General features: G+C 44.7%; 2 protein-coding genes across 3 annotated transcripts in view; both read left to right on the forward strand.

Moving 5' to 3' along the window:
* thada (THADA armadillo repeat containing) overlaps positions 1-8,812 on the forward strand; it is a 110,074-nt gene extending 101,262 nt beyond the window's left edge. The window contains exons 37-38 of the mRNA XM_061087843.1: positions 6,279-6,454; positions 8,237-8,812. Coding sequence (XP_060943826.1) covers positions 6,279-6,454; positions 8,237-8,557 — 497 coding nt within the window. The 3' untranslated portion in view covers positions 8,558-8,812. The remainder of the gene's footprint in view (positions 1-6,278; positions 6,455-8,236) is intronic.
* A 3,476-nt stretch (positions 8,813-12,288) lies between these two features.
* Positions 12,289-16,102, forward strand: zfp36l2 (zinc finger protein 36, C3H type-like 2). 2 transcript variants are annotated; one of them, XM_061087086.1, is made up of 2 exons: positions 12,289-12,665; positions 12,826-16,102. In XM_061087086.1, the coding sequence occupies exons 1-2, from the start codon at positions 12,576-12,578 to the stop codon at positions 14,071-14,073; spliced, it is 1,338 nt and encodes a 445-aa protein (XP_060943069.1). In that variant the 5' UTR covers positions 12,289-12,575; the 3' UTR covers positions 14,074-16,102. The 2 variants fall into 2 exon arrangements, with proteins under 2 accessions (XP_060943069.1, XP_060943070.1); XM_061087087.1 differs by having other exon boundaries at positions 12,829-16,102.
* Positions 16,103-23,287: the final 7,185 nt, after the last annotated feature.

Below are 23,287 nucleotides of genomic sequence, written 5' to 3' on the forward strand. Positions count from 1 at the left end.
GCACAGCATTTAAATGTGCGTTTACTTATTTGTAAAGATATAATAACTGGCATCTAATGAATACAAATAACAAAAGACCAATGGGAAAGAAGCAATTGGATTTGTAGGATCCATTATTATATAGGATTGACCCACATTAGGATACATATTAACAGACAGGTGAAACCAACAGTGTTTTTTTCTTCCATATCTGAAAAGGTATTTAAATTCAAACCACACAATTTACAATCCGCGTGAAACAGGGAATTGAATGAGTACGTTTGAAGTCTGGCTGAGTTTTCATGACAGAGACAGACAGGAGACTTCCACCCTCCGGTTTCTATTGACTTGTATATGATCCTTCAAGAGGCACAGTCTGGACTCAATGATAAGCGCTGCAACAGTAGACTTTTGTGTTAATGCTCACCACTCTGCTTAGTTTTGGTGCTATTTGTCGTGTTATTGTTTCCCGTTATTGTTGTTGTTGTTCTCAGTCTACAGAGGAAGTCAGGGCTGTAAAGTGTCTGTTTTTATTTCACACCTCTCTCTATCTCACACCAGCACTTCCTGGTGTCTCGGCTCCACTGTCAAGCCTGTAACAACTGTGTGTGTTTGTGTGTGTGTGTGTGTGTGTGTGTGTGTTAATGTTGCGGGTCTTTTCCTATCGTTGGGTGAAAGTCTTGTCTTTGTCGACTCTTGGTTGTTTTATATTGTTTTGAGGCTTGTGTTCAGACTATTCAGACAAAGGAAGTCGTATGTATGATTAAATACATGTTAGAAGCACCAATACCCAGCCCCCCCCCCTCATCTGATCACAGATTAAACCCTGGGCATGCAGATCTCTGTGGGCCCCTCATTTGACAGACCGTCTTTGTCCAGGCTGTATGGAATAAAGACGTCACTGTGGGACAGGGCAGGTGTAGCGTAGAGACCCATACGGTGGTCCGGCTGAAGTTTACAGCCCAGGTGGGATGGGTGCCCCCTTACCCCCTGCTTAACAGTCAGTTGGAGGGGGGGGGGGGGGGGAGATAGGGGGAGGGCTTCCAACCCCAAATCCTTTAGATGTGGGTGGCTGAGCAGAGGAATTAACTCCCTCTACAGTGAACATGATGACACCAGTAGCGGGAATGAGTGCGGGGGCGGGAAGTGCTTTGGATTTCTCTCATTTCACCGTCCTGACAGCCCTACACCCCCACTGACATCCCTCTGTATAGACGGACAGATAGAGAGAGAAAGAGAACTTGATAAAAACCAAAGGGAAATGGCGGTGGTGCAGCAGCTGCTTCTCAATTTTAAAAAAGGCAATAAAACCCACAATAACCTCCAATAAATCACAAAACAATGAGGAAATAACGATGCGATGCAGTTAAGAAAAGAATCAAAAACTGAGACTAAAGAAAGAACTTTATCTATACTACATGCTGCACGTGCAATGGAGGTAATATGATCTACTATATAGAGAGCAAAGCTTGAAAGGTCTCATCAATCAGATACATGTAACCGATATGAGGCAATGTCCAGGTGAGCAGTAAACCATCTCCTCATCCAAACCACAGGAGAATCATTGTGCAGCCAAGACTTCCTGTCGTGTTCTTTGTCAAAACTGATGACGTTTTCTGCAGAAAGTCGTTTAGCAGCTCGTGGAGGGGATGTTAGATGTTCCCCATGATGGTCCAAAGTGTGTTAAGCATCCTCGTCTCCACAAGCACCTTCAAGTCCTCTAGGGAAGTCCGCCCAGCACAGCCCCAGTCTCACCTCTGACAAGGGATGGGGGAAAAAATCGATTCAGTTCTAAATCGCGATTCTTGTGAATGACGATTTTAAATCGCCATGCTGCCTCCCGAATCGATTTAAAAAAATAAAAAATTATTGTTAAAAAGTAGCCTAAGTGGCATACATTTCTTAATCTGTCAGTTTGTGTGCAGTTGACAGGGGCTATAACTTGAAAAGCTCTAAGTGAATTTGACTGTGTTGTATTTGAAGGTATGATTCAACATTTTTCCATGGTCCAGTATTTAAAAAAAAAAAATAACCAAAAGAAATTTCAGGAAATCGTAATATCGAATCGCAATACTTACAGAATCGCAATACCCACAGAATCGCAATACATATCGTATCGCCACCTAAGTATCGTGATAGTATCGTATCGGGAGGTCCCTGCCGATTCCCGTCCCTACCTCTGACCCTCACCCAGTTTGTGGCCCAATCCAAAGAAAAAGTAAACTGCAGTAGATAAGGCTTACACACAGAGGGAAGAAATTGTTAATTGTTTTAGGCCATTTTCTTCTTGTGTGCAGTTTAAGCCTTTTTAAAAATGTAAACACACTTCCATGTTAGCATGTAGCAGAACGCACTGCTGTGCCTACAGCATCACACACTCTGCTCACTTGCCTGTAGACTCTTTATTTTGTTTTGTGGTTTTCTGTCCACATAAGAGGTAGCTGTGGCACATTGGGCTGCTTTCATTGCATCATGTACACTTCCTCAATAAAGGTGATAGTGTGGGCCTGGTGAAGGCCTGGTTGTGCTTCAAGATGCCGATTTACATATAAAGCTCTTTATAAAAACTTAGTTTCCACCGTCTGGAACAAGGCAACCAAAGATCTTAGTTCAGTAAAAAACAAAAAACTCTTCAGAATGGTTCAACTGTTTTTCTGTTTCCTCAAGTGGCACGGGGTTAAGTTTTTCCCTCTCGCTCCTGCCCTGCCCAGCTCAAATGAGTGCCAGTGGATGAAGAGTGTGCCAGGGGATGCCAACTGCACACCCACACACACACAAACACACCCACAGACACACACACACAAACACACACACACACACACACACACACAGCCTCACCCTACCATTCTCAAACACATTCACTCACCAACTGGCAGTGATATTGTCATATACAGAGACAAGTTTATTCAAAATCAATACTCAAAACAACATAGGACAACGTTCATACACACACGTACACACACACACACACACACACACACTCATATGCTTCACACCAGGAACAGAGTGAAAGACAATCCCCTTGAGAAACGGAGCATTTTGCAGCGACAGCTCGAGGAGGGAAATCGCGTTAAGCAACGTGTAAAACCTCTGTAGAAAAGTAGATAAATTGGATGCAGCTAAAATTTCCTATTCCGGGGGGGGGGGGGGGGGGGGTAGGATTCTGTAAAGGCTTGACATCAGAGGAAGGGCCGTCCCAGGGAGAGGCGGCTTCTTGGTAAAGAAAGGAATTTGTCACTCAAGCTCCTAAACTCTTAAAGCTCCTCTAATACGGTACAATCAACAGCCTCTAATGTTCACAGAGCAGGTTTCCCTCTCCGCTCAGACGTCGGGCTCGGCTCTGGTTTTACGCCTCCTCTCTGAAGACGGAAAACAATCCGGGTTCCCGACCCTGTTCGTGTTTGTGTGTTTTACACTGTATGTGTGCTGATGGGGTCTATATACAGTACCTCCTCCCTCCCTCCCTCCTCTCTTCCCATGGTGGTAGTGTTTTGGCTAGTGGCTCTCGAAGCCTTTTGAAGTTTCTGGTGTTATCTGGGTGTCAGCTCTGGTGAGAATGGTAAAGGTGGGAGAACAGCTCTCTCTCTCACACACACACAAACACACACACACACACACACACACACACACACACACACACCTCTGTCAGATAGTTGCTGCGAGGACAACTGGTGATGTTAAATGGAGTTGAACTTTATGTTTCCCCTTTTGAAGTGTGTCTCACACTTCTACAACACTAACACTGTGTGTGTGTGTGTGTGTGTGTGTGTGTGTGTGTGTGTGTGTGTGTGTGTGTGTGTGTGTGTGTGTGTGTGTGTGTGTGTGTGTGTGTGTGTGTGTGTGTGTGTGTGTGTGTGTGTGTGTGTGTGTGTGTGTGTACACGCAGTGTGAAAACACAGGACTTCAAATAGCAAGACATTGACACAGTCATCAATCAAATTTCATTTGTATAGCACAGTCCATCCATCCATTCATGAACACATAAACAGGAAGTGGAACATTTGCTCTGACTGTGCGTGCATGTGTGTATTGGTGAAACGTGCACAGTATTTTGCTTCTATGAGCCCAGAGAAGACACATGTGCACTCGTTCAAAATAAGTTTGGAACACACCATCAGCTCTGCATCATTCAATCATCGCTACATGCCCACAATGAGAGGTTTTTGAGTGGGGATTATGTTTCTGGGCAGGTGTTGAGTAATCAGATCTCTCTTTATGAATCGAACCTGGTGTTTATATTTCACAGTTGATAATCCCACAGACTGCTCTGTTTGTTCCCTGCTCTGGGACTTGTGGCAGAGTGACATGCATGCACGCACATTTTCCTTTAGCCTGCGAATCCTTTAGAATTTGACAAATAGTGCACTGTTCAGCGTTGGAAACTGGAGTTATTTAGAATTATTTATTTCAGTTTTCAGTTTGTCAGACTTGGGATTTAATTATTTTGGATAGAGGGAGACAACAGTACAAGTAATGGTTTTTCCTTTCATGCCACCGCATCACACGATACTCCATGTGCACGGATTATGTCATTCACATGCACTGCTGTTGAGAAACCTGTGGACAGTGTATATAGCTGAGTAATTGGCATTCTTTTCCAGAAATGTTACGCCGGTAACCAGATTCTTTTAATCTCTAGTCTGATTCCTTTACATGACTTTGATTTTGAATACATAAGGTTATTAGACAGACAGTTAAAACCCTGGGGACTCACATTCCTCCCTCATGGTTAACTCAATCAGTTTTGGCATTAAGTCCGCCCTCATACTTCCGTGTGTCCTTTACATAGGCAGGGTTGCTAAGCTATACATCCAGTAGAGGGCAGCACAGTGTCCAGAGTGTCTGACTACGTAAACATGACGACAGTGTAGGAGGTTGCGATCATAGATATAATTTATAAAGGCTAGATGTCTCGTCTGCGTTGCTGGCCAACGGAGACGAACGTCCGCACATGGCGGCCATCTTGCTACGGGGCATCTCGCTCACCCATAGCATTGTGTTGGTAGTGGTAAACAACCATAACTTGCTCAATTTTCAACCGATTTTTAAACGATTTGGTTTGTTATAAACGTCAGAGATGAAGCTATGACACTGCATACTTATGAATAATTATGTTATTTTCTAAAAAAAAATGAATAATTTATGCAGTGTCATATCTTCATCTCTGACGTTTATAACGAACCAAACCGTTTAAAAATCGGTTGAAAATTGAGCAAGTTATGGTTATTTACCACTACCAACACAATGTTATGGTTGAGCGAGATGCCCCCTAGCAAGATGGAGCTGTGCGGACCTGTGCGGACGTCCGGCTCCGTCGAACGTGTACATCTAGTCTTTATATATAAATCTATGGTTGCCATAATGTCCCTCATAAGGAAGAGGTCAAGGCAGTCAGGTTGTGGTGGTCAGTCATTCCATGAAATACATAGAGCGAAGTAAATGCGTGAAGTTTCTCACCAATTCGCAAAGTCTCTCAAAGTCTCCTAAACAAAACCATTGTTGAAATGTCTTCTTCCTGTCTTTATAATGGTCTCACCTGAACTGGTGGCTACACTGCCCCCTATCATTTCCTGTGGTACTGCTCTGTTTCGTTCATATCCGTAAGCTTTCAGTAGACGTGCGCAAATATGTACAAAATGAACGCAGAGTAGAGACTATGTCAGTTTCACTGTATGTATCTAACATTGAGCATAAATTAGACCTAACCTGTTTAAACAGGTTGATAATGCTAATAACAGAACAAGGTCAACCCATCCGATCTGACACTTCATTAGGGCCCGAGCACTGACATCAAAGGTCAGGCAAGGCCCTATTGAAGTTGTAAGGATTATTATTATTATTATTATTCAGGCAAATTAATTGGCTTTTTGAGGGCTTTACCATGCTCAAGTTCTTACCAAAATTTGCAGAAAGTTAGAAAGTGGTGAAAATGTACGTATTCTGAAGGAATTTTCAATGGGCGTGGAAAAATGGCTCAACGGTTCCCCCCGAGACCCCTGGAACGTGTTCACATTGACCGGTCTTCACAAAAATCAATATACAGGTGTATCATGACCAGACAAACAAAAAAATATTTAGTTTTATATTAGATTTGAAAAGCATAACATTGGACTAAATGGCCAAATAATAACAGATACAGTTGCTAACAATCCATATTATCCTCTTGTTCCACCCATGATTTATGATCTCTCAACATACTTGTTTACTGTTCACTCATATTCTGGTTGTACTCTGGTTGAGTCTTGAGTGTAAAACAGTGTTTGCAGACTCGATAAATAAGTTGTCTTGTCTGTCCTCAGAAACGGCCGGTGTGTCAGTGTGTCCTCCTGTAGCTCTGGACCGGGGCCTGGGCCTCCTGTGTCGGCTGTTCGAGCTGTGGGGGGAGGTTCCCGCCGGCGTCCTCGCACTGACAGAGTGGCTGCTGGGAGACAAAGACGACAATGACCAGGCGGTTATAGACGACGCTTCCTCTCTGGTGAGTATCACTCAGAGGTCACACAGGAGCAGAGTATCTGTAATGGCCTTAGAGCGGATAATATATTGACATTTTACATTGTGCTACAAGAACATCACAAACTGTACCAAGATATTTTAGAGACAGAAGAGGACATATCCCAAAAATGTTTTCACTTTTGATTGTCACAGTTTTATTTTCTGTCAGGAAAACTGTGACACTGTGATGTGTCAACTTACTTTTCATATAAGAAATTAAAACATGAAAAGAGAAACCACTACAAATGCTGCTTCTCAAGGAGCAACAGTCGACCTAGTGTTTAAGAAACTCCTTTTGAAAAACAATATCATCCTCTTTGTGTTTTATGACAGAACACTGGTTTATGCTAAATTAAGAGTGTAATTCAAGTTGACTTAACACTGTGTTTGTAAAGTGTGGAAACTTAGGCACAGACGGAACAATATATTTTTTATTGTCGCTCTTGTTTTACTCACAGTAGCAGACAAAGTATCCGGGCAGTTTATAGCCACCAAGGTTTCTGCTCTCCGACCACTGTGTTTATTTTCTTGTTTTGTTTTTGGTGCCTGTTTAATTGTTGGGTTGCTTCTTGTGGCTGATTGTCCAAATATCTTTCTTAAATTCTTAAAGCTGCACTACTCACTGTTGTTTTACTAACGATGTGGTCAAATGACAATGTGGAATTTGAGCATAGTATTGAACCCACGGGGAATTTGCACCTAATTTTGCAGTTCCACTCAGTCCATTTTTGGAAACTTTGAGCACACTGTTTTGTTTTTCCAGATCACAATTTATCTGTTTTCACTGCTTTCATCAGTGTTGGTGATTCAGCGAAGATTAAAATAACTTCATGCAGCTTGCCTAGTAGCATTGTGGAGCATTTGACAGCTGATTAGTCAGGTGTTGGTCCCTCAGGGGTTAGTGGAGACGAACATGACTGGAAATTAAAACTATAGTTGCCTTGTGTTCGTTGGATTTGTAAATATGTATCTGTTTGCTAAGAAGTTGACCAAAAGGGGGATAATATGTCAGTTGTATGTCTACGTAGGCTGTATGTAAAGATGGACGACACTTGTCCATTTCCACAGACTATCCAGAAATTAAGCTAAAACACTTCAGATACAGACACTGTCATCTTGTGCATCTTCGAGCCTTCTTCGATGTAGCTATCAGGATGGAGCCGTGGTAGCAAGGAATCGCCGATACGCACCCTTGACCAATTCAGAGTCAATCTCAGCTGTCAATCATGACATGTCACCCTGCTTTCATCATCAAATTACTAATTAAAACCAAACATACCGGATAAAGTATCCTTTGAACAAACATTGGTGTGATAAGAACTACCCAAAATTACAGGAACCATCTTTGAGAGATATTGATTTGAAGTAATCTTTGACTTTCTAATTTGGTCCATCCACTAACATGGAGGAGCCAGAATTTATGGCCCATACTGCAGACAGCCACCAGGTGGCGGCCAAGAGGCTTTGGCTTTACTTTTAACAGTCATGTCGGTTAAGGGGGGGGGGGTTTAAATCAGTATCCAAACTCCCACAGTCCACAGCCGGGGGAAGCCGGATTGGGGTCGGCGTGTCTGTTGTGTCTGTTTTCGCATGTCATATACGTCCCTAGCCCTAGTTGGCAGTATAGAGTTCAAGGTAAAGTGACATTACCTGTCCATTTCTTATACAGTCAATGGTACACAACTTGTTCCACTGTCCTCTAGAGGCCAGAAAACAATCATCTTTAACTTGCACTCTAGTAAACTGTCGTTTTTCTAATTTCCAGGATGAGGAGGACTTCCTGTTTGAGAAGGGGGATCTGAACCTGTGGGCCGAGCCTGTCCAGTGGGTGAAGCTGCTTCACCGACACCTCACCTCCCTCATCCCGATCTTAAAGCAGAGCCAGCACCCAGGAGCAGTCATCCTGGATCAAGCCCGGCTCCACACTCTATCTGCCCAGGCCCGCACCAAGGCCCTCAGCTCCCAGCAGGCCTTGGACTCCCTCCCTGCCCTGCCCCAGTTCACCTGCACCGCGGAGCACGCCCGGCTGACCCTGGGGCACCAGAGGGCCACACTGGCTCTGGATGTGCTGGAGAGGCTGAAGTAGAGAAACGAGCATGGTGCATCTCTAATACCAACATTTTTTTAAGGGAATTGTCTGTAAGTCAGAATTCCTTATATTTCCAAAACAGGAAAGTTTTCAGATAAATGAACACAAGACCACAGACCGGCTTTGTGGTCTTTTTTTAACTCTGTATTTGTCTCTTACTTTTTCCTACGAATTATGCCTTCAATGTTTATCAGATTTCATTGTTATAGTTACTATTCCTTGATGTCTCTTAAATAAATATGTCACAAAATACTACATGATTTCAAAGCGCCATTTTTCCTACAAGGAAAGTCATAGCTGTACGTCTCAATTCTTTCACGTTAATAACTCTGTAATGAAGCAGGAGAGAGAAGAAATAGACAATATTAAAATGTGACTACATGTGGAAAAGTTGTGAAGCCAAAACAATATTTTATCGCGAGCTTGTACACAACAACACTTGATGCACTGTTCTCTTATCAGCAGGAATGTGTCACACGACAGTATTGAGTATTCAGTATTGAGCAAACGGACCATTCTGCTTTCCCTGTGTCTACCAGGGATTTAAAGTTTGGAACAAAACAACTCGGTGCCTAAAGCTTCGAGCACCAACTTCAATGGTGTGATTGTGCAGCCAGGCGAGCTTTATGGCCGAGGCATGGGATTGTGAAATCAAGTGTTTTCGCTGACACGTCACCAAAGTTGTATTTCAGTGTACGCTTGGACTTCTACTGTATGTTTATACGAGGTGTGATTTTCCTGTGAAATTTCATTTACTGCAGGATTCTTTCCATTGGACTGTTTTTATTCTTCCCTCTAGTTTTCCTGGTTATGTAATTAGGAGGACGGCACAATGGACTACTGTCCTGTGTGTGTGTGTGCGTGGTTTGTGCTGCCTGCTCATACAGCTGGACCCTGCTCTCTCCCTGGTAGCCATGTTCCCTGCTACAGTAAAACTGACGTAATGTTTTGGAACAGCTCGACATCCCCCAATAAAAACCGAGCTGTGTGATGGGAGAGAGCGGTTTGGGACGAGGACGTGTTCAAGGGATTTCTCAGGAGCCTCTCCGTGTGCCTGTCCTTCACATCAAACTATTTATCACATCTTGCAACAGCGCAAATAGTCCTGGGACAGCCCTCCGCCTAATTTTAGGGTTGGTAGTAGTAGATTCCAACCTCTTATGTCACTTGTTTTTCGCCTGTTGCTATTTTCCCTTTTTTTTTTTTTAACCTCCCTCTTTCCTTCTCCGACCAAACCATTCATTCAGAGAATATTGAATCATGTCACAGAAAGAACAAAAATTCATTTTTTAAACCAATCTTTCAATTATGATCCTGTATTGAAAAGACTTAATGGTTACCAGTGTCGCAGAAACCTGCAATTTCTGGTGATATGTGTCGCAAAAGGTTTTTTGTTTTTTTTACACCCTCAGCACCAAAATAAGAGCGTAAGAGCTGCAGTAGTTTGACGTGTCCATGTGGACGTGTTGCCGTCCTGGGAAGGTTACACCATGCTGAGACGAGGGGGGGGCAGCTTAGTGCAACCACACTGCACTCCCTGACTTTACAACAAGAGGGGGGGTTACTTTCATAGGGGAGAGAATGAGGAAGCAGATTTTGCAGCAATAAGTGAAGGAATGACATAAACATGACATTACTGCAGCCAGTTTGTCCAGAATGTGCCTTTTTAAATCCTGTTCCGGCTCTGCTCAGCAGGGGGCGCCCCTTCCCCCCTCGCAGTCAGTACCCACTCTGCTCTCATGGGGGCAGTGTTAACCTGCGGAAACGAGAGGAAAGCAGCATTCCTGCAGTCTGGGCCCTGGCTCTGACACTGGGGGAAAAAAACAAGGGAGGAGAGAGAGAAGAAAAAAGCAAATCTCACTTTGTGTTTATAATGACTCAACGTGTTGTGCTTTTTTTTTAAAATAAAAAAAAAAGGTGACACGTTTCTAATCTGAGGATTTGGAGGAAGTGTAGTTGTGTAGTGTTTGAGACGGTGCTGAAGTGGGTCATGTGAGCACAGTGTGGGTATTAGCGTGTCTGTTTTTCCATGTGTAGTAGACTGGAATAGGCGTGTTGCACTGTGGAAGTCGGATTATGCAACAGGCGGATTCTAGAAAAGTTGTGCTGCATTCGGCCTGGACTCCTCTCCGCTCCTGGATCCACAGGGAGAGAGAGAGGGATGGAGAGGGAGGGAGAGTTTCCTTCCATTACAAATACATGTGTCAGCTTCCCAAGTGTGGTGCTCCAGGGGCCAGAGGGATTTGTTGTTGGAGCCTTTGAGCAAGGCACCTCCATCGCCTCAGCTCCAGATGAGGGCCCAGGTATGAAGGTGCACTATAATCTGGCTCCTTCCAGCATTTCTCTGCAAGATACGAACCCCACAAACACACACACATACAAGAAAAATATCCACAAAGATTGGTTGTGTGATTAAAAAGAGAGGAAAAAGTACATGTGTCAGCTTCCAAGTGTGGTTCTCCAGGGGCCAGAGGGATGTGTTGTTGCACGACTGCTTGACATACCGTATTGAAGTTATCATTCAAAATGTTTAAAAACTTTAATCTTGATGTTTTCCTACACTTCTCATCTATTGCACTTCTGTCCGTCCTGGGAGAGGGATCCCTCACATGTGTCTCTCTCTGAGGTTTCTACGTATTTGTACCTGTTAAAAGTTTATTTTTGTAGTTTTTCCTGACTCTTGTTGAGGGTTAAGGACAGAGGATGTCACCATGTTAAAGCCCTATGAGACGAATTGTGATTTGTGAATATGGGCTATACAAATAAAGTTTGATTGATTGATTGTTGGCAGTTCAAAAAGGGACCCCAGACCTTTTTTCTTTTTAGTGCAGGAGTGAGGGAGCCGTTGAGCAAGGCACCTCCATGAGGGCCCAGGTATGAAGGAGCACTGTAAAACTGGCTCCTTCCACAGGTTTCGTACGGTCATGGAAAACCTGGAAAAGTCATGGAATTTTACAATGTGTTTTTCCAGGCCTGGAAAAAAATAATCTCCCAAACGTTTTGGAAAAGTCATGGAAATTTGTTATATTCATATTTTCATGTCGTTCATTTGGGCTTTAAATGTTTTAAATAATTCATATGCTTTTAAAGAAATACGCTAAAAATATAAGCAGGCATACTTGGGTTTGTGTCATTTAAGGTACACTGTATGCCTTGGAATTCTCATTGTTAGTTTGAATACTACATTGTCACTTTTTCGCGTATACACCGAGATTTCACAAAATGTTCGGACATGGAAATTTGGTTTAAAGTTATTGAAAAGTCATGGAAAAGTCATGGAAATCCATTGGTCAAAATTTGTATGAACCCTGCTTCCAGTATTTCTCTGCAAGATACCAACCCTCCTCCCCCTCCACACACACAAGAAAAACATCCACAAAGATTGGTTGTGTGATTAAAAAAGAGAAAGAAAAAAAAAGTTTTGGAAGGGGTGTGAGGAGGAGGAGGAGGAAGAGGAGGAGGAGGAGGTGGAGAGGGGCAGCCGGGGTTAGATTTCAAGGCGTGGTGATGAAGAATAGGCGGCCAACCGGTGAATGGAAGTGTTTTTTTTTTTTCTCCGAGGAGGAGGAGATGGAGGAGGAGGAGGAGGAGACGGAGGAGGAGGAGGAGGAGGAGGAGGAGACGGAGGAGGAGGAGGAGAGAACCAACTTTGCTTCGGCTTCTCCTCGCCCCTCCCTGAGTCGCGCCGAGCGTTTATATTGACGCAGAGGAGGCGAGTGCGCACAGTGAAGCTGTCTGGCTCTGCGCTTCCTGAGGGGGAGGACACACACACGCACACACAACACAACACACAACACAAAACACCCACAACTCCAGCAGCAGCAGCAGCAGCACCACCAACCCGGGCTCCCTCTCTCTCTCTCTCTATCCACTCTTCTGCTACGGACCTTTTTTTTTTTTATTTCATTTTAAGAAGAGGAAGGGAAAAAAGCGAAAGAGGAAAAGTTGCACCCGTCCCCAAACTTTTTCAAAACAAACTTTTTTCGTGGCACACTGGGATCCGGCTCGCTTCTCCATGAAAGAGGGAGTGCGCCTGCAAACTTGGGGAAACGAGATGTCTGCCACCGTCCTGTCCGCCTTCTACGACATGGACATGCTGTACAAGGTAAGTCCCAGTCCCGGTTCCTCACTGGTTTCACTGGTCTCACTGGGGCTGCTGGTCCCGGGGAGGCAGCGTGCAACAAGTTGGGGAAACTGGTGTTAAACTTTTGCCATGTGTTGCTCTGAGATGTGTGTGTAACTCTTGTGTGTTTCTCCTCCTCCAGCAGCAGGATAAAGGCATGAACATGAACGCCCTCCACATCAACAGCATGCTGGACAAGAAGGCGGTGGGCGCCCCGGTCACGTCCCCGGGCTCCAGCCCCTTCGCGCCGGGCTTCTTCCGCAGGAACTCCGCCAGCAACGTGGAGGCGCTGAACAACGGCAACAAGTACCAGCACCTGGGCTCCGGGGGCTACGGAAGCCTGAAGGAGAACCTCCCGCTCGGAGGAGGAGGTGGAGGAGGCAGCACCAGCCCGACGAGCCTCATGAACAAGGAGAACAAGTTCCGCGACCGAGCGTACAGCGAGAGCGGCGTGCTGCAGCAGCAGAAGGCCGGCTCGCAGATCAACTCCACCCGCTACAAGACGGAGCTGTGCCGGCCCTTCGAGGAGAACGGCTCCTGCAAGTACGGGGAGAAGTGTCAGTTCGCGCACGGCTACCATGAGCTCCGGAGCCTGTCCCGCCACCCGAAGTACAAGACGGAGCCGTGCCGCACCTTCCACACCATCGGCTTCTGCCCCTACGGACCCCGGTGTCACTTCATCCACAACGCCGACGAGCGCCGGCCCGCTCCGGCCGCCAACGCCAACATGCAGCCGGGCAGCGGGGAGCCCCGGTCCGCCCGGGAGCTGTACGGGCAGAGGGAGCTCCTGCCGCCGCAGCACCTCGGCTACAGCCAGCGGGACCGACCCAAGCTCCACCACAGCCTCAGCTTCTCCGGCTTCTCCACCCACCACGGGCTGGAGTCCCCGCTGCTGGACAGCCCCACGTCCCGGACCCCGCCGCCCCCCCACACGGGGTCCTCCTGCGCCTCCAGCTTCTACGACGACGTGCTGTCCCCCAACTCGCTGTCCTGCATCAACAGCGCCTTCTCCTTCCCCGGGCAGGACCTCAAAGCGCTGCTGGCCGGGCACCACACCTCCACCACCACCGGCACCACCACCGGAGGAGGCTACGGCAACAACCACTCCTCCTCCGGCACCACCGGGGCGTACTACGGGACCCTGCAGGGCGGCGTGTGCCCCCCGTCCCCCCCCACCTACAACATGAGCCACTTGCAGGCGCTGCGCCGCCTCAGCGAGTCGCCGGTGTTCGAGGCTCCTCGCAGCCCGCCGGACTCGCTCTCCGACCGGGAGAGCTACGCCAGCGGCTCCCTCAGCTCCTCCGGGAGCCTCAGCGGGTCCGAGTCCCCCAGCCTGGACGCCGGGAGACGGTTGCCAATCTTCAGCAGGCTGTCGATTTCAGATGACTGATTGAAAAAAAAAAAAAAGCACGTTTTTTTGTTTTTTCTCCTCCAAACGGATTGTATGGACGGGTCAGAGGGGGGGGGGGGTGGAGGGGTGAGAGACTGTCCTTCAAGCAGAGGACCCCCAGTTGAGACCCCCTGCTCGCCCCCCTTTTCTCAGCGGCCCTGCTGAAGTGCCTTTGAGCAAGACATTGAGTCCCTCGCAGCTCCAGGGTGACCTCTGACCCTGCTCTGACCTCCCTGGGGGGGGAGAGTGGGGGGGTGGGGGTCTCACCCACAGGGATCAATCAAGCTTCATCCAGTTTTAAAGTGTCCTTGACGAGGCATTAGTTTAGTCTCTTTTTTCTTTTTCTTTTCTTGTATGTAATATAGCTGTATTAAAAAACCTAGATAGCAAACAGAAGGCATTCCATCAGTGCCTTGCCCAAGGGCTCATGGCAGCCCCCCCCCCTTTCTCTCTCTCTCTCCCTTTTTTTGCTCTATCAGGCAAGCCACACTTTTCCTGGGATTAGATGTGTGTGTGTGTGTGTGTGTAACATGACTTGACAAGAAGAAGAGACTAAGCGGTTTCAGATTTCCTCCATCCTGCCAAGAATATGCCTTGACTCAAAGTAACACTTTTTTTTTTCTTCTTCTTCTTCTATCGAAGTGTGTGTGTTGTTTTTTGTTCTTCTTCTTCTCTTCCTCTCTGAAAAGCTTCAACTTCCATTCCAGACCTGTCTTCTCCCAGCGCCACCCAGTGGTTGGTTTGGGTAGTCTAGTTTGTTGCTTGGTTAAAAAAGCACTCTTGAGTTGGGTTTGTTTGGGGAAATCACTGCTGATGGTTGAATATATATTTTTTTAGCTGTTTTTTGAGTGATTTGCATAGCGGTGCATAACTGGCTATGGACTATTTAACTTATTTATTATCTTGTGAAAAAAAAGTATAGGCTACATTGGTAATTTGTGTCCATACTGTATTTATCAAGTATGATGAAGCAATAGATCTATATTCTTTTATGTTTAAATTATGATCGCCATTATTAATCTGCATAAAGTGGAGTGTATGTTCTTTTCACAGTAATATATATATTTTGTTTTTGTTTTCTCCTTTTTTTGTAACTTCACTTGGTTATTTTTATTGTAAATGAGTAAAAAAAATCTTAATTTAAGAGAACGTATGTGATATTTATTTCATTAATTTTGTTTCCTTGTTTACGTTTATTAAAAAAAGGTTTGCGTGATTGCTGTTTGCTCTTGAGGTTGTGTCAGTGCTGTAGAAGGCTTTTTTTTTTTTGGGATCCCTATTTAGATGTATCTGTAGAATGTATAAACAATGTGGTTGTACAGACCGTCCAAACCTTAATTCTTCTCTTGATCTAGATCAGGCTTCAGTGACAAAGAACCCAAGTCAATAAATTAACCAAAAAGTATTTTGTTTTCTTTTAAATTTTTGTTTTCTCTCTGTTTGCACGAGGTCACACTGTGATTCCAGCCACGTGCTAAAGAATGTAGCAATCCCTTGTGCCCCAGTATTATTGTGTAGTGCCTAAGGGGTTCACCATCTTGACATGCCTTAAAATTAACCAAATAAAGTATTTTTCCTACATGGCATCTTTTTATACACAGGTTGAACTGAATGTAGTGTTGGATTCTGAACATTTTGTTAAGGTTGTTACCACTCAGACACTCTGATAAACAACCGTAGCTTCTCTCTAAATCCCCATTCCTCTTGTTTTGATTTCCTTTTTCTCTGTTTTCTCTTTTTTTTTTGATATTGAAATCTAGTCTGAGTCTTGAGTTTGCTGGAGAGGGAAGTGGATAAACACGTTTGGTTTGTACATAGTAGGTACAGGGGGATGCGCACTATGTACTTTTGACTACTTTATCAGAAGTAAAGCTTTTTGAATGTAACAAAAAAAAACGGACAAAAAGACAACGAGAGTTGTCATATTTTTTTGGGGAGTCAGTTCACTACAAATTGAGTGTGAGACTGTTAACTTTGTACTGTACATTTCTTTTGTAGTTCTCCCAATAAAAATCATTTTTCGAAAAAACCTGCGGCCTGTCGAGCTGTGATTTCTCTTTACCTTCGGAGTGTGAAGATTCAACAGGTGTGAAGACGTGAACTGATGGTCCGGAGCGTGACACTTGTGCTTCTCATGTTGCTCTCATGAAAGTATCAGGTGTCTCATGCCTATAGTCTTCTCCCCCCCCCAGAAGAAAAAGCCCTGGGACAGGCTGGGGGAGTGTGTGTCCTTGGTACAGTGGAGCCTTTGCTGCCCTGTGACACTATTTGTCCTGGGACCCTTGGGGCGGGGGGGTATTGACCCATTGTCCTGAGCGTACAGTAAAAACAGAGAGCAGGTAGTTTCCACCACAGTGTAAGGAACAGCCTGAATTCCTGTCTCCTGTCCAACAAAGAAAGAACAGCCCGAGCGTCGGTATGTGCCGTGATGAAGGAGAAATCTGATTCTGGAGCGGAAAGCAGCAGCTCCACAGAAACTGATAGCTCCGAATAAAATGTACGCAATATTACATAGTTTGTAATGTTGTGCTATAAACAGGGCGGCATGCGATATGCCCTCGCCTTCTGAGGAATGAGGTCTGGAATTTTTAAATGGAAAATGTGTGTGTATGTGTGTGTGTGTGTGTGTGTGTGTTGCGGTCACTGAAACGCCAGTTGAATTGTGTTGGGGGCTCAGGCTGTAAGTCTATCTGGGGGTTTGCCATCAGGATGAGATATGAATGTTTCAATAAGCTGCACGTCATGATCACCTTGACTGACACTCAGCATCCTGGCAGAACAGCCACTTGTAGTTCACATGAAGATGAGGCAGAAGGTTTCTGATGATTCATGTTTTTACTATTCAAGGGGAAAAGACTCAATCTGAAGTGTATAGATATTAAAAAACAAATTCTGCAACGATGAACCTGAATTTTTGACAAACTTATTTTACCTTTGCATCTTTTCCATTACCTTCTGAGCTTGGTTGAATGATTATATATTGTGGAAATATAATCTTCAAATCAAGATTCATAACATGGACTTCATTATAAACCTAGTGTTTCCTTACTGTTATTTTCACATCCATAAATACAGAATGGCAAACAGTACCCCTGAGAATATATGAAGACCCTACAACTTATCAACAAACTGTCCAGATGTACAGTGAACCTTTCAATGAGCAATAAGAAACTGCTTCCCTCCCTCTTTCTTTTATTTTCTCTCTATGTTTATGTTATGTGTCATTTTTGACATGATGCTATGTTTTATCTTCTCTTATTAATATTTAATGTATCTATGTGAGAACATATTAAGTTAATTTAACAGTCATTTTAGACATATTTTCTGTGTTGAGCACATATCTGCAGTACTTGTACATATACACGTTTGTAAATAAAGTATGTATCGTGTATTTTATGAGTTTTTATGAAAACAAAATTAATTGAAAGCTACTGTAGCTGTAACAAATCTAGTACAGTAAGTACATGTTCCCTCTGAACTGTAGTGCAGTAGACTTACTGAAGTAGGAGGAAATGAAAATACTCCAGCAATATACAAATACCTCACATGTCAACTGAGGTGCAGCCCTGGAGGAAACTAGTTTCCACCTCTGAGGTTGAGAAGTGAGCGATGAACACTATAAGCTGTGTGTTCCACTGGCTCCAACAAGGACTGGTTCCTGACCGGTGGGACCGATGGGTGAGCTCCGGTCACATCTGTCGGATCCTACGTGCTGTTTGGCCCATCGATCCGTTGGAGTAATCTATCAGAAACCTGTTTTTGCCGGTGATATCCCCGTGCTCCGGGGTCAGACACGCTGAGATGGATGTATCAGTCTGGGAACTGAACACCAGCCATCAACCCATCACTGATTAACTCCCTAGCTGTAAATGGGTTTCTTCTATCAGGCACTTGAGCAGGTAAAATGGGGACAGTGAGTTTTGCAACTCTCTCACAAAGAGCCTTTCCCTTGCTCTGATCGTCGTGTAACATTCGGTCATGTCTAGACCAAATAAAAGCCTGGCCTATATTACAGCATGAAGCCCTCTGTTGTTGTGGCGCTTCGATTTCCCCGAAAAAAAACTGTGCTACAGGCTATTTCGGCAAAGTTATCGGTGGTAGCAAAGGCATTAACAAAATAAAGGGCCCGGGAGTCATGTGGTGCCTGGAGTTCACGCCAAGATAAGGGAGGCCGATAAGCACGCCGGCAAATATTTACTGTGTCCTCAGGATTTCATAATGAAGTGTTTATCAGAGCAGAGCCAAAGGGCCTCACAATGTGCCGGACCCGGCCAAGAAGGATCCAGGTACCTGTGACTCAGTGTGTGTGGGGATATGAGTGTGTGTGTGTGTCTGTCAACAAACCCACATGTGATGTTGGATTGAGTGTGTTAACATTTGACATGTTTTCCATAAAAAGATGAGCCTTCTGTGTAAGGATGCAGTGGTGTTGGTGTGTGCACACAGGGGTCTTGCTGGTTAATGGGGTCCGCAGCACCTACAATGAAAGGAAACGCTCTCTGACTTGTGATTAGGTTCAGGAAGAGTCCCGCTTCCTGGCCACCACCCATTTCCACCTCTTCTTCGTCCTGCTGTTTTTCCTCCTCCGTCAGTTTCCCCTCTCCTCTGTAGTGGCGGCTCCGAGAAGTTACTATTTGTGTTCCACTGCTGCACTGGGAAGCTCGGCTCGTCCTGGTATTGTTTTGGCATGTTAAAGCCCAGACCTGGGGTCAAGTAGTAACCGCACATAGTTGTCAGACTTTGTTTCAGCGCTCATGGCGGCCAGATGGGTGGCACGCTGCCAGGTAGAAAGTGGAGAGCAGAGGTTGTAAATCATCTTTGTGTCAGAAAACCCAATTAGACTCAGATAATGGTTGAACCGGTCCAGCCGTCCGTTTGATCTCACCCCCCTAGTTTTATTTTTTATTTTGTTGATTTAGTAATAAAAGATTTCGGTGATTTCAGGGAAATCTTCCTCTTTAATGAGCTATAATTGCTGCTCATACTGCAACTGAAAGTAAACAGGCCTCCTGCTCACAGAGGTCTGAGTCACCAGCACATGGTGGGACTCCCTCACAGATCCCTGCTGTATGCTTATCTGTGATTGTCTACTTAATGTCACTATTCTGCTTTCACAATGAAACAATGTGCAGTACAGTATAATGTGTGTCTTTGTGTGTGAAACTGACTTGAAACCCCACCCAGCTGCTGCTACTGTAAGAGTCAAACAAAAAAAATCATACAGCAAATGTTCCCTTCGAGGCTAAGGTTCTTATTCGATTACTCTTGTAACTTTTTGTAATATAAAGGCCGATGATATCTACACGGAGTCTTTCTTAACGCTGCCAAGAGAGACAAGGCAGAGTTACAGTCTAATGGGATCCATCCCTTCAGAACCCTGGATCCAGAGCCAGCACGAGGCCTGTGGGGACTGTAACTTAAAGCCTAAGCATGGACCTTTAGAACAAATAAACACATTCTTCCTGTTACACAAGGAAAGTTGAATAAATAGTAAAGCAATGGAACACACCTTGTCTCTGTTCAATACATGCAGGGGGTTTGCTCTTACAGCTTCATTTACTTCAGGGGCTTATGGCAGCTTATGTTAAAGAAAAACATATCTGGGTTATTAGACACACTACTTGTATAATGTTTTCACTTGTCACACATGAATATTTTAATGATTTGATCACAGAAGGTAAAACAGGAAGCAAATGTTACCTCACCAAGACACACGTTTGTTGTTTCCGGCCTTGTCTTCAACAAGTGATCATATCTAAAGCTGCACCAATCAATCATTTCTATATCTACAATAAATCATGTCAAATTCAATTTCTTCATGTCAAAGAAAAAAACATGATATAAGATATGTATGTATATATATATATATATATTGCAAATGTTCTGTTTTTTAGTCACTTTATCTGCTCTTATTGGGTTTTCCAGCACAGACAGCTGTTCATTATCAATCACCCTTCACCACACTGCAGACACTGGTGTCATCAAACTGACAGAAGAGTGAATATCTGTGGTAGAGGTAGAGCGGGTCGGCCACAAACCAGAACGTCAGCGGCTCGATGATGATACTGATTTAATGATAATGAACGATACTGATCCCATTAGAGTACAGTGAGGTAAAATTGTGTTTACAGGTTGTTCAGCTGTCCCCAAAATCATCAACAACTTTAAAAAAAAAAGTTTACAAACAACCAAGAAGGATGAAAAACTGTGCAAATGTGCCAGTTCACTGTGAAAGTACTTCTTGCTAAAGTTCAGAATATTTTTCCAAATATCTTTTTTACTTTAATTCACATGGAACCGCACCAGTTATGAAGTGTATGAGAATCCACTGGCTTTCAGGCTGCTTCACCATTCTATACAAGTGTAGAAAAGCAAAAATGTTAACAATGGGGATTCAGTTACACAGTATCAAACTCTCCTGACAGGAGGATAATCTTTGTCTTTTTATTCAGTTCACTTCTAACGTTCACCTCACCTTGACCCCTGACAGGTCACAGTTTACATTAGCGTTCACTGTACCATTGTGAGAAGCTAAAAAACACAAACTCCACCTTGTTTTCAGGAAGCAGCCCTCGGCCCCACGCTCAGCTGAGGCGACCTCCACAGCTGCCGCAAGGTAAGCCAAGGTGAGCCGCAGTGCACAGATGCTGAATAAGGTTATGTTGTTTGCCCAGTGGATGTCCGGTCTTGTGATGGTCAGAGGCGATGGGGGGGAGGGGGGTGGGGGTGGAGACCTGTGGGGTTGGCTGAGGCCAGTCACGTTCCACCGGCTCTGCTGAGTCCGTCATGTTCCTCTCACCGTGCAGCGCCGGCTGAGCAGTAAATATTTACAGAGCAGATCTTGTGAGAGGCTTGAGTGTTTACCGCCAATGCTTGTGGCTCCTCAGTGTTTGGCGTGTGTGCATGTGTGTGCATATGAGCAATGCAGAGGAGATGCTTCTCTTGGTCCTTGCACAGTGTAAAGCCTCACTGTGTGTGTGTGTGTGTGTGTGTGTCGGATGAGTTACTTCCCTTGGTCTCTCCACAGTTTACTAACACTGGCCCCCTGGCTCTCCTTCAGGCCCAGACTCTGCGTTCAATCTGTGAATCCACAGAGAGGCGGTCCCACCTCACTCTACCTGCTCTGACCCCAGCCATTGACAGAGAGAAAGATGGGAGATGTGTTTGTTTACCTCGCCCCGCCCTGTATATGAGGCTGTGGCGCTGACATCAGGGCTTTGCGGGTGGAACGTTCTCATAAAAAGTGTTGTCTTCACCCATTTCCAGATGTAAACAATGCAGAGGGTGTAAATATCATCAAGGACCAGCCGGGCCATTTAAAGGCAAACAGCACTTAATAATGTGCTAACCTGGCCCGGCTCTTTATCCGGCTGCTTTATCTCCGAGGTCAGAATATTCTTGAAGGCTCTCTATGCCACCACAGAGCCCACATTAAACCAGACAGGTTTAACACTAATTTCAATACTTAAACACAATAAGTCAAGGTCAGTAATCGAAATCAAACATTGACTGTCCCAACCATTAACGTGAAAGATGCAGGGTTTATATCCTCTACTGCAGCCAGCCACCAGGGGCGATAGAGGCACTTTAGTTTTACTTTTGGGGAGCCATCATATCTTTTTTACTGTCTGTCTCTTTAAGTGTTACTTGCTCAATCTTTAATTATATTTCTAAGGAATGGAAATCTGAGTCAGTCCATTGAACAGCCATGTCTGTATAAAGTTTGCAAACGTTAGCAAACTTTTGTCATCATTAGCTAGATGAGTGCACTGAACCCAACAAGGAAGTTTCATTGCTACTGAATTCAAGCTTTTACTTAAGAGACTGAAATATTGTGTTATTTCTTTTTCAAATGTTAAATATTTTATATATAATTGGTAAAACACTCGACACAAGAGTCCTTCAGTACTACCAGCTAATGTTATAGCCATAAGAGAACAACTCAGGCAGCTAAACTCCACAGTGCACTGGATTTGGACACATGTTTTGTTGCTATGAATTCAACTTTATTTCCTCTTTTAAAACTTTTTCTCACTTTAAGATGAAAAGATGGCACCTCCATAGAACACCAGCAGTAAACATCTTTCTATAGCACTGCATCATCAGCTAGCAGCTTTGAAAACAGATCGGATTAGTGAAAAGTGCTTCTGTACAGAGAGAGGAACCTGACAGAGTCGCTGACCGTTGTGTTTTTGCAGGCCAACATGACCAGGGTCTGAATCTGAGGAGACAGAGGGCGGGCGTTGAAGTCTCAACCCTGGGTATTTGACTGACATAGCTGTAAAATGTAGCATGTCCTGTCTAGTTCAGTAAGGGGTTTACTTAGACCAGGCGTTCTCTCAAAACACGTGATTGACAGCCAAGCTCGGAGGGCGATAAGAAGCTATCTGTGAGGCGAGGGGGCGGGATCGGTGACAAAGTGAATGCTGGGAGTGTGTGTGTTGACATTACGTGGCCTACTTACACCTTCCAACCAATGGTGTTAGAGACAGAGAGAGCCACACATGAGAGGTCGGCCGTGATGAATGAAGCGCCACGGTCAGCGCTGTGGTTTGGAGAGAGCGAGCGGAGAGCGAGAGTGAGAGCGAAGGCAATAAGTGACTTAACTGACATGAAAATATTTAATAGGGCTGTTTATTTGGAGAGGATCTTGGCAGTGAGCATGTCCCTGACTTCTTTCATTTACCTTATTACTCAGTAAACACTTTTCAGCCCGGATGAGAATCCCCAAGGTCAGCGTGTGCAGGTTTGTGTCAGTCCGTTCATGAGTATCTGTGTGTGTGTGTGTGTGTATGTGTGTGTGGAGGGGGGGGAGGGGGTGTTTATGAGTCACTGTGGATGTCCGTGCACCCGAGCTACACTGGATAATTATATATAATCATCCAGAAATGTTTATACTGTACAAATAGCATAACTATGCAGAGTGAGTGGCTGTGTAGGACGGGTGTAGCTGGTGTTGTGAATGAGCTGGGCCGCTCCATGATTACCCAGAGTCAGGGTCAGCAAACCAGAGATCCTGCTTCCACTCTTTTATGACTATACATACTACACTACACTGTTATCAAGACATACTTATGTACTCATCATGCATCATGGACATGATTACAGGAGATCCCATTCACAATGTATATCTCTGCACTGACAAGCTTCCACCGCAAAACCACTTCCAATTGGTCCAGTCACATTTTTCAATCTAATTTAATTTTAAACACGC

The sequence above is a fragment of the Limanda limanda genome, chromosome 15, assembly GCF_963576545.1.
Source record: "Limanda limanda chromosome 15, fLimLim1.1, whole genome shotgun sequence".
Taxonomy (NCBI): Eukaryota; Metazoa; Chordata; class Actinopteri; order Pleuronectiformes; family Pleuronectidae; genus Limanda; species Limanda limanda.

Excerpts from the sequence above, each read along its gene's own strand:
- zfp36l2 (XM_061087086.1), top strand. The coding sequence starts at position 12,576 with ATGAAAGAGGGAGTGCGCCTGCAAACTTGGGGAAACGAGATGTCTGCC. Across the intron at positions 12,666-12,825 it reads ACATGGACATGCTGTACAAG|CAGCAGGATAAAGGCATGAA; the intron begins GTAAGTCCCAGT and ends CTCCTCCTCCAG.